The following is a 12,014-nucleotide window of genomic DNA, read 5'->3' as shown; positions in this document are numbered from 1 at the left end:
AGGGGGGGGTGGGGGGTGGGGAGGAAGGACACATATGTAATACCCTTTGTAATACTTATAATATTTTTTTAAAAAGAATAAAAAAAAATAAATATTAAAAAAAAAAAGAAAAGGGAGGATTCTAAAATGGTGGCGGAATAAGTGGAAGCTACACTGACAGTCTCCCAGGACCAAAGTAGAAATACAACTAAAATACAGAAAAACTACCCAGAAAAATTAACTGAGGACTCTGAGCTCCAATCCCAGAGTCCCCAAGGACAGAAAGAACCCTAATAATCAAGGTCAGAAAGTGGAGACTGCATAGAGACTGGTAGGAAGTGTGGAGGGGTGAAAGGGCGGGCTGAGCCCTCACAGACAGCAGCTGAAGGTATGGAGGGATATCTCAGCTTTGGGAAGTTCCCAATGAGAACCCTGAGTCTAAATGCCAAGCTGGGCTCCACAGAACAGAGAACCAGAATTGAGAAAGGTGCCCACAGAACACCTGGTTGTTAATAGCAGTGGGATTGCTGTCGGCCAGGGAGAGGCAGCTAGAAATGCAGACACCCTCTTAAAAGGCAAATACAAAAAATTCTGTGTGCAGCCACTCACCTTGGGCTTTGGCATAGGGAGGGCATAGTGGACTGGAGCTGTGTGGGGAGAGTCCAGAGTTGGGGGCTCTGGGGTTGGAGCTCAGAGTGCAGGCACCCTGATTTCATGTGCTGAGTCATTACCTCACGCTGTGGAGGACATCTTTCTCTAGCAGATCTTTGCTTTCCAGGCAGTTTTTGTCTGGAGGAAGGCAGTTGCCCCACCTTGTTGGAAGACTTCTATCACCACTCTGCTGTTGATAGCCTGAGGCTAATAAAGCTTGAGTGTCAATTGAACTGAAGGCAGAGGAAGATCTCTGTGGGCTTTGAGTCTCTGCCTGATCTTCTTTTGGGCCTGAGGCTAGGAAAAGCAGGCCCTGGTGCACATCTTGGTCCTTTCCAAAGGCACAAAGCCCCAGCAGAGGGAGCCACAAGATGTGGATTGCCGATAGTTCCAGGAGGGTCCTCAGGGAAAGTCTCAGTGTCTAACATTGTCCTGTACTAGAAATTGGGAGTCGTAGCGGATCTACCTAATACATAGACACAAACCCAAACAGGCAGTCAAATGGGGAAACAAAAAAACAAGCCCCAAATGAAAGAACAAGAGAATTCTCAAGAAGAGCTAAACAAAATGGACATAAGAAATTTATCAGATATAGAGTTAAGAATAATGATGGCAAAGATGATCAACAACATGAGTAAAGATGAAAAAAGATGACTGGGTTACCATGAGATCAAGAAATAAATAAAAAACTTCCTGGAAACCAATGAAAATGAACACACAACAACCCAAAAATCTCTGGGTCACAGCAAAAGCAGTGCTGAGAGGGAAGTTCATAGCACTACAGGCCTACCTCAAAAAACAAGAAAAATTAATAAAAAACCATTTAACCCTACAACTTAAAGAATTAGAAAAAGAACAAGAGAAGCCCAGAGTACGTAGATACTTCGAGTGAGACATCTAGAAATCTTCTTGATGCCTGTCTTCTGAACTCAGAACCTGGGATTATAATCTGCTCCAATCACTAAGCAAAACTTCTGTTCTTATAGAGATGACTCTCCTAAATACCTGATCACGTAGACCAAAGGCCTAACTTTGGGAACCCATATTCATCACCGACTCCTGAAATGAGACACAGCTGTTTAAATGAACTAAACTCTTCTCAAGACTGAGTCTGGTTTAACGAGAACTAAAACAATCTACCAACCCACCTTCTGAAATGTGAACTTCTCAGGAAATTTTAATGGTGAGACTGAAGGGGTTCAGGACAGGCCTCTCCCAGACGTGCCACTTGACATGTGAATTATTTTGAGCTGAATGCGATTGAGAACCTGCTGGCCCACAAACAACTTTTACTTCTCCCTGAGAGAATTTAAATTAGGAACTTGCCTATAATAAGTGTTATTAGCAGAAATAACTTTTTATAGCAGACTTCTAATTACTGAACACTTGCTCTTCTTATTGTCCTGCAATGACCTTCGTCCCTTCTGAAGCCCCAAGGTGCCTTACTTCATCCTTAGCTCAGAATGCCATGTATACCGCATTTTCTCTTTCTGTCTCTGAACCTCTCATGTATGTTGGGTTCCCATATGTATGTATGTACATAATTAAATTTTGTTATTTTTTCTTGTTGATCCGTCTTATATTTATTGGACCAGAGGACAAAGGAAAATTTCTTCCTCCCCACAATAGTAAAATTCACTTATTAGAATGAGAAAAATGCAAATTAGAACTATACCAGGAGCCAATTTTTTCACGTGTCAGATTCCCAATTTTCAAAAATTGATAACACTTTTGGAGACAGTGAGGAAATGAGCACTTGAAAGCATTGCTGGTAGGAGTGTAAACTGGTTCAACATTTATGGGAAGCAATTTGATATTACCTATGAAAATTAAAAATGCACATTCCTCCCACCAGCCAGTCCACTACTAGACCTACTAGCATATGTAGGACAACACATGTGGTGATGATTATTCACTACAGCACTGTTTATAACAGAAAAAGGTGGAAAACAACCTAAAGTGCCCTTGAGTAGGGGCTACTTAAACTATGACATCCAAACAATGGAATAGTTTGTAGCAGTGAAAAAGGAAAGCAATATGCAAATCAATGGATATAATATACTACCATTTTTTTAAAAAGTGGAGAATATGCCGTAACCGGTTTGGCTCGGTGGATAGAGTGTCGGCCTGCGGACTGAAGGGTCCCGGGTTCGATTCCGGTCAAGGGCATGTACCTTGGTTGAGGGCACATCTCCAGTGGGGCGTGTGCAGGAGGCAGCTGATCTCTCGTCGATGTTTCTAACTCTCTATCTCTCTCCCTTCCTCTCTGTAAAAAAATCAATTCTTTACTTTTTTAAAAAAGTAAAGAATATACCTGTAATTGCTTTATACAGCACAGACTGTCCTTGGAAGGATAGTGAGAAAATGGGTAACACTCATTACCTCAGGGCCAGAGAAACTGGTGTCCACGGGATGGTAAACAAACTTGCACTGTGCAATTCTCCACTTGAGAATTGTATATTATGTGTGCTGGTTATTTTTTTCTGTAATTTTTTTTTAAATTACAAAAATAAAAAGTAAGAAAACAAATAATCTGACCTAAAAATGGTCAGAGGACTTTAATAAATATTTTTCCAAGGAAGACATATAAATGGCCAACAGGTACATGAAAAGATGTTCAACTTCACTAGCTATTGGAGAAATGCAAATCAAAACCACAATGAGATACCACCTAACACCTGTTAGAATGGCTATTATAAAAAAGACAAGAAATAACAAGTGTTGGCAAGGATGTGGAGAAAAGGGAACCCCTGTGCTCTATTGGTGGGAATATAATTTGGTGAATCCACTATGGAAAACAGCATGGAGGGTCCTCAAAAAATTAAAACTAGAACTACCTTATGACTCAGCAATTTCACTTCTGGGTATTTATCCAAAGAAAACAAAAACACTAATTTGAAAAAATATAGGGTCCTCGTGTTCATTATAGCATTATTTACAATAGCTGAGGCATGGAAACAACCTAAATGTCCATCAGTGAATACATAGATAAAGAAAATGTGGTATATATACAATGGAATACTATTACTCCGCCACAAAGAAAGAATGAAACCTTACCATTTGCAACAATATGGGTGGACCTACAGGGTATTATGCTAAGTGAAATAAGTCGGACAGAAAAAGATGCATACTGTATGATCTCACTTATACATGGAATGTATATTAAAAAGAAAAGAACAAACAAACAAAACACCAAAACCAAACAAAAATAACTGAATTCATGGATATAGAAAACAGATTGGTGGGTTTCTGAGGCAGGGATTGGGCAGTGGGCCATACAGATGAAGGGGGTCAAAAGTACAATTTTTAGTTATAAAATGAGTAAGTCATGGAGATGTTATGTACAGCATGGTGACTACAGTAAATAAGCTTATATTGCTCATTGGAAAGTAGCTGGATGGTGGATCTTCACAAGGAAAAGGAATATGTAATTATGTGAGGTGATGAGTGTTAACTGGACTGATTGTGGTCATCATTTTGCAATGCATACAAATATTGAATCTTTACATTGTAAAGCTGAAACTGATGTTCTATCAGTTGTGCCTCAATACAAAACTGCACACACACAAAGAAGGAAGTTTTAAAAGACACAGCTTGTGTCCCGCGACTTACCAGTGATGTCGTTCCTTGTGGCTCTCGGCTCAAAGTCCATGGCATAGAGGTCAGACACGGTGACGGTGCAGCCCTGCTTGCTCAAGGTCTCCACAGCCACTTTCTTCAGACAGCCGTTGAAAGACCGGGGCTCCTGGTGCGCATAGACGATGAGCACTTTCTTACCTAAGTCCAGAGAAGAAATGATTTCTCTTAAAGAGCAACTCTTCTTTGTCAAAATTCAAAAAGACTAAAACGGAAATGACATGTGTAGGAGCATTACAGCATTTAAAGCTAAGAAATACCAACCTTTTCAGTGGGTGAGGTTTTAATCCAGTTATAGCATAGCTCATGGGTACTTGAGTTTACTAATATGCAAATATACAATGGGTCCAATTATGATTGGTCAAAACTCACACAACCAGGTTCTTTCAAAGCCCAATCTAGCTTGGTTATCCTCTGAGAAGTTGAAGCCCTGTTCCCAAACTCAATGAAATGAAAAGCTCCCTGACTCATGTTTTGTGCTAACCCTACGTGGGCAGGTGTCAGCTATTGACACACAGTCTTGCTTTTTTTCCTCCAGCCCCATTGAAATGTCACACTTAAACAAGATATGAAAAACTGGACTCCTAGTACTACTCCAGAGAAGACAGTGCCGTAAGGAGCCCAGCTTTTGGTGGTGAGATGACAAGAAGTGTAAGAGTCAGGTCTTACGAGTCCTGGCTGTGTCACTATTACCAATAGCTCCTGAAGCAGTATTGTCCTTGCTAGAAGATAACTTGAAATTATGCTCTGATTTTTTTGCAAGAGGCAGCTCTGGTGATTTGCTTAAATTTTCCCAGGTAAAGTCTAAGGCCAAGTATTTAAACTTTTGATTTAAAATATTCAGTTTAGGTCCTTAAGGAGAAAATACAAAGGTTAGTTTGAAGCAAACAATTTTGAGGCATTCTACTGAGTATAAAGGTTAAATTCCATGAGTTAATGATATACTTTTTTTTTTTTTTTAATTTTAACTTCTCAGACTCATTGGTCATGAATGGAGTCTACTTGGGAAAATGGATGCAAATAAAATATTTATACCAATGGTTCTCAACTAGGGCAGTGCTGCCTCCCAGGAGAGATTTCACAATAACTGGAGACATTTTCAGTTTTCATGGCTGGGAGGGTTCAGGGTATGCAGGGGGGCGGGGTGCAGGGGAACTTCTGGCATCTGATAGACAGAGCCCCAAGGATGATGCACAAAACAAAGGGTTTTCTGGCCCAAAATATCAGTAGTGCTGAGGTGGAAAACCCCAATGTATAGTATCATATGTAAGGTGTACCATTATGTTCTGAAATTAAAAGATTTTTATGTTATACTAGTGTCCTAGTGCACAGATTCATGCACACTGAAAGGAAATTAATTAGAAGAAATATTTTAATATTGCTATTCACCCTTTCTCTATAATATAAGTGCCAACCAAATTTACGATCAACAATGACAGATCGAAACATACGCATGCGATTGGCGCCAGCGAGAGCTTTATATGTATCACGCATGCGCCAGTCAACTTAGCCTTTTATATAGAATAAACTTGCTTAATTAGACTTGCTTTCTGAACTTTTTCCAGCCCAGTGAAGCACCCCAACTTCTCTTTCAGGTAGTTGTCAGCAACACAGCAGTAAATATCAACATGAAGCACATTATTATTGTAGATCATGCAGGGAGAACAAAGGGTAAAATATTTAACTGCAGCAGTGTTTGACTATATTCTGCACAGTGAGAAAACCTGAAGTCATTTTCAAGTTCCACCATTTCTTACTTCTTTTCAGTTGGGTCAAGTTTCTAAACTTTCTAAATTTCCATTTTTCTGGCTAATGAAAAGAAAATAGGATTCTACCAAGTCTCCTATCTACCTACTCCAGGACTTCTGTGAGGATCAAATGAGATGAGGCACATGAAAACGCTTCACAGACATTTGGTTAAAGTGTAAAAAGTTTCCACCTGGCTATAAAGCAAGTCATGTTCCTGGGCTGAAGAAACTCCAAGGAGATTAGTTGCTAGGGAAAGGAAGCTGGGTTTTGCTATGTGACATCATTACCCGGCACCCAAAGTGACTGTTTCCGGGCTGGGCTGGGCTGGGCTATGGGCCGCATTTTGCACCATGGGGTCTTGGCAGTGTTGGCTGTGATTTGGTGGGCTGTCATTCCAGGGTGGTGGTGGGGCCTGTGTCCCACTTGGGGGAAGCCGAGTGTTGCTTTGTGGCGCCAGGTCTACGGTGCCGTTTATTTTTAAATGGCCAGTGTGCATCTTGGCAGCTCCTGCATTGAGAGTCTGCCCCCTGGTGGTCAGTGCATGTCATAGCTACTGGTCGGATGGACACTTAGACTTTTATATATATAGATTGTTGAGAGAAAAAAAGATGTAGCAGAGCCGAAACCGGTTTGGCTCAGTGGATAGAGCGTCGGCCTGCAGACTGAAAGGTCCCAGGTTCGATTCCGGTCAAGGGCATGTACCTGGGTTGCGGGCACATCCCCAGTGAGAGATGTGCAGGAGGCAGCTGATCGATGTTTCTCTCTCATCGATGTTTCTAACTCTCTATCTCTCTCCCTTCCTCTCTGTAAAAAATCAATAAAATATATTAAAAAAAAAAAAAGATGTAGCAGAATGGGGCCATGAGCAGGGAGACAAGTAAAGATGGGGAGTTATACTGAATTTTTAACCATGGTTACCCAGGGGGCTCATTCACGCAACTATATATTGAGCATCTACTATTCCCTGGGATCATTCCAGAGATTGGATAAGCATGGCCCTTACTTTGGAGGAACTTATATTTTGGTAGGATTTAAATAAATAATAAAATAAGTAAGAAAATAAAAAATAAAGTAATTCCAGGTAGTGATCCACATAAACAAAACAAGTTTTATACACTTCAGTGTTATTTAGATTTTTTCTAACAACATATTCAACTTTTACTTAAAATTTTAATTTAGAAAAGTTAATAGCTAATAGTCTCACCTGCCATGTTCTAGGCAGATGGATTTCTCTCTGACAGGTCACAGGGGAGGTTTGCTTTAATCCTGGGCAAGAAGGATTCTGAGTGGTGAGCCCCAGGCTTTCAGATCTAGTCAGTCTCCTCAGGCCTCAACAACCTAGAAGAGAAAAAACAAACACTTGAGGGAGGTGGGGAGACAAGGAGGTGAGGTTGAAGTACTGGCTCCAGGCCTCACCACCACTTTGTGAAGGACATGCAAATGGATCAGCAAAAGGCTTTTCAGGAGAGGCCAGGCGCCAGTGAAGAAGCTGGTGGTGAATGGGCAGAAAAAGAAGTGGATTCTGAAGTTCACCAGTGACTGCCCCACTCTGTAGCAAACAGAATCACAGCTGGGAAATTTGGTGGAGGCACTGTAACCAGTGAAAGAAGCAAGAGCGAGATCACTGTAACCTCTGAGGGGCCTTCTTCCAAAAGGTATTTGAAATATGTCACCTAACTCCAAAGCCAGATAAAGACACTACAAAGAAAGAGAATTACAGGCCAATATCCCTGATGACCACAGATGCTAAAATCCTCAACAAAATATTAGCAAATCAAACCCAGCAATATACGAAAAAGCTCATACACCATGATCAAGTGGGATTTATTCCAGGGATGCAAGGCTGGTACAATATTCACAAATCAGTAATGTGACACGTCACATAAAAAATTGAAAGACAAAAACCACATGATCATATCAATAGATGTAGCAAAAGCATCTGACAAAATCCAGCATCCTTTTTTGATAACAACTCTCAGTAAAGGGAATAGAGAGATCTGACTTCAACATAATAAAGGCCATATATGACAAACCTACAGCCAACATAATACTCAATAGGGAAAAACTAAAAGCATTTCCCCTTAGAACAGGAACAAGACAAGGATGTCTGCTTTCACCACTCTTATTCAACATAGTTCTGGAAGTGCTGGCCACAGCAATCAGACAAGAAGAAGAGACGAAAGACATCCAAATTGGAAAGGAGGAAGTAAAACTGTCATTATTCACAGATGACATGATATTGTACATAGAAAATCCTAAAGACTCCACCAGGAAACTACTAGATTTAATAAATGAATTCAGTAAGGTAGCAAGATACAAAATCAACCTCCAGAAATCGATGGCATTTTTATATACCAATAATGAACTCTCAGAAAGAGAAACTAAAAAAGCAATCCCATTTACCATTGTAACAACAAAAAAATAATATACCTAGGAATAAACTTAAACAAGGAAGTAAAAGACCTGTACTTGGAAAATGTTGGACATTGAAAAAAGAAATAGAGGGAGATACAAATAAATGGAAGAATATACCATGTTCATGGATTGGAAGAATTAACATCATTAAAATGTCTATACTGCCCTAACCGGTTTGGCTCAGTGGATAGAGCGTCAGCCTGCATACTCAAGGGTCCCAGGTTCGATTCCGGTCAAGGGCATGTACCTTGGTTGCGGGCACATCCCCAGTAGGGGGTGTGCAGGAGGCAGCTGATCGATGTTTCTCTCTCATTGATGTTTCTAACTCTCTATCCCTCTCCCTTCCTCTCTGTAAAAAAATTAATAAAATATATATATATATTTTATAAAAAAATGTCTATACTACCCAAAGCAATATATAAATTCAATGCAATCCCTATTAAAATACCAATGGCATACTTCATAGAGCTAGAACACATACTCCAAAAATTTATATGGAACCATAAAAGACCCTGAATAGCTGTAGCAATCTTGAGAAAGAAGAATGATGTAGATGGTATCACGATACCAGATATCAAACTATACTACAAAGCCATTATAACCAAAACAGCCTGGCACTGGCACAAGAACAGGCATATAGACCAATGGATCAGAACTGAGACCCCAGAAATTGATCCACTCCATTACAGTCAATGAATATTTGACAAAGGAAGCAAGAATATACAATGGAGTAGACAGTCTCTTCAACAAATGGTGCTGGGAAAACTTGACAGACCATGCAAAAAGATGAAACTAGACCACCAACTTACACCATACATAAGAATAAACTCAAGATGGGTAAAAGACTTAAATGTAAGGCATGAAACCATAAAAATCTTACAGGAGAACATAGGTAGTAAAATCTCAGATATCTCAAGTAGCAATATGTTTATGGATACATCTCATAGGGCAAATGAAACTAAAGAGAAAATAAACAAATGGGACTACATCAAAATAGAAAGCTTCTGCACAGCAAAAGAAACCATCATTAAAATAAAAAGGGAACCCACTGTATGGGAGAACATATTTGCCAATGATACTTCTGATAAGGGGTTAATATAAAAAATATATAAAGTACTCATACAACTCAACAAAAGGGAGAAAAACAATCCAATTTAAAAATGGGCAGAAGACCTGAATAGACATTTCTCCAAAGAGGACATACAAATAAATGGCCAAGAGATATATGAAAAAATGCTCAAAGTCACTAATCATCAGAGAGATGCAAATTAAAACCACAATGAGATATCACCTCACACCTGTCAGAATGGCTATCATAAAAAAATCAACGAACAACAAGTACTGGTGAGAATGTGGACAAAAGGGAACCCTAGTTCACTGCCTGTGGGAATGCAGATTGGTTCAGAGACTATGGAAAACAGTATGGAGTTTACTCAAAAAATTAAAAATGGAACTGCTGTTGACCCGGCAATCCCACTTCTGGGAATATGTCCTAAAAACCTAAAACACCAATCAGAAAGAATATATTTACCCCTATGTTCATAGTAGCATAATTTACAATAGCTAAGATTTGGAAACAGCCCAAGTGCCCATCAGTAGATGAATGGATAAAAAAGCTGTGGGACATTTATACTATGAAATACTATGCAGCTGTAAAAAAGAGAGGAATCTCTTACTCTTTGGGACAACATAGATGGACCTGGAAAATATTAAGTTAAGTGAAATAAGCCAATCTGAAAAAGACACATATCACATGATCTCACATATTTGTGGAATCTAATGAACAAAATGAATTGACCAACAAAATAAGACCCAAAGCATAGAGGCATGGGACAGACTGACATACCTCAATGTGGGATTGGGGGAATGAGAAGAGATAAACCAAAGAACTTATATATGATCTGAGGGGATGGGTAGGGGTTGGAAGGAGGGGACAAAGGGGGGGGTGGAAAATATCTGTAACACTATAAAATACATTAAATAAATGGTGATCCCCCCAAAAAAAGAAAAAAAGAAAGAAAGAAGAAAAAAAAGAAAGAAAATAAAGTACTTTAGCAGATAAAATGGCTGGACTGTGTTTGATATTTTAGGATAGAAAGGTCCAAGAAGGTATCTCTAACCACAGATGAATGATGATAGGACCAAGCTATTCTCTTGGGAGAATAGCAAGTACTAGTAAGAGGCCCGAGTTGGGAACTGACCTAGAGTATTCAATAAACCCTGTTTGACTAGCCTGTGGTTAAACACAGAATTTTGGTGGGCAATGCAGTCAGAGGTGGGTGGGGTCAGCGGGACTGGGGTGAGGACATTAGTCTAAGCATAACAAGACAGCCACTGGAGCGCCTTAAGCAGGAATGATATGTCCTGATTACTTTTTAAAAAGTTATCATTGTCACTTCAGACTCAAATAATAACTTATCCTGAGCTTCCTACGATGAAGGCCCAAAACAATTTTGGTTGGGGGGAAATTATTTAATTTTAATGCCTCTAGCAGGACATGTATTCTGTGTCCCCAGGCCCCTCCATTCCCTATTGCTTGCCTGGCCCAGTTACATATTCACATCACATGCCTGGACACTTGAGGCATTTGAGTTTGTGACTCCCGCACTCCTACAATTCTCTAAGTTGTACAGAATAAGAAACAGGCTCAGGAAGTTACTTGTTCCAAATAAAACATTCGAGCCAGGCTTTGGACTTGCTGTCCAGTGCCCTTCAATTCCCACTCACTCCCCTTCCTTACACCCCACTCCACAGCAGGAATCCTTCACCTTTAATAGGAATTATGCTCTCACCCAGGTCGACAGAAAAGAAGCACACGGTTATTAAACTACATAGACTGCATCAAATAGGCTGATATTGTTGATGTGCATTACTTCTTTATCAGTATCCAGAAGCTGTTGTGTTTTCACTTTGCCTCTTTAACACTGGCAGGCTCTGTGCCTGTCACTCCAGGTAGATAGCATTTCACTAGGTAACTAGACCACTGTCTGCATGCCCATTTGTGACCGTTTCTCTATTTCTGGGCACTTGGGTTATGTCCAGAACTATACACAGCACTGCTAGAAGCATATAATATTTAATACATGCCCCTTTCCATGTATTTTTTGGCTGATATTTTAAGGGAAATTAAAGGTTAAAGAAGCTGTTTAAAAATGTTTAAAGGTTCCGTCACAGACTGCCACAATGTACTGGACAAAGGGCGAGCTGTGGGGCGCTGGCCTTATTTGGCACCCCCTTCACGAACCGATCTGAGCCTGTTTCGATTGTAAATTTCCTCACTTGTAATAGGGCTGAGAGCAGATTAGAGGAGCCTGTTATAACCAGGCTTGGCATGCGGTAGGATTTAGGAAGAGGTCCGTAAAATCCTGACTTTGAAAGGGTCAGTGGGCCACGGTAGGAAGAACCATGGGGACCAGTGAGTCCACTCTGGCCGGGACGTGAAAATCCGCAGAGACCTCTCCAGCCTGCAGTCCCCGCCGAGAGCGCGCTGAGCTCCGGGAGCTGCGCCGGCCAGGCCCCCGGGCCCATGGCAAGAGGAGGCACTCACCCTCCCGAAGCGGACGCTCGGGAAAAGAAGCGTCAGG

At 40.5% G+C, this 12,014-nt stretch overlaps 1 protein-coding gene across 6 annotated transcripts in view; it reads right to left on the bottom strand.

Annotated features, from left to right (window-relative positions):
* NQO2 (NAD(P)H dehydrogenase, quinone 2) overlaps positions 1-12,014 on the bottom strand; it is a 36,478-nt gene that overhangs the window by 12,661 nt on the left and 11,803 nt on the right. For 3 of the 6 annotated variants that reach the window (XM_005869624.1, XM_005869626.1, XM_014542387.1), the window contains exons 1-3: positions 11,978-12,014; positions 7,220-7,353; positions 4,243-4,407 (exon numbers count right to left, since the gene is read on the bottom strand). In XM_005869624.1, the coding sequence (XP_005869686.1) occupies positions 4,243-4,407; positions 7,220-7,226 (172 nt within the window). In that variant the 5' untranslated portion in view covers positions 7,227-7,353; positions 11,978-12,014. Of the gene's footprint in view, positions 1-4,242; positions 4,408-4,530; positions 4,550-7,219; positions 7,354-11,977 lie in introns of those variants that run through there. The other 3 variants (XM_005869625.2, XM_014542386.1, XM_005869627.2) reach the window with 2 other exon arrangements.

This window comes from Myotis brandtii, unplaced genomic scaffold (genome assembly GCF_000412655.1).
Source record: "Myotis brandtii unplaced genomic scaffold, ASM41265v1 scaffold300, whole genome shotgun sequence".
NCBI classification, from domain to species: Eukaryota; Metazoa; Chordata; class Mammalia; order Chiroptera; family Vespertilionidae; genus Myotis; species Myotis brandtii.
This window is presented reverse-complemented; position numbering and strand designations above follow the sequence as displayed.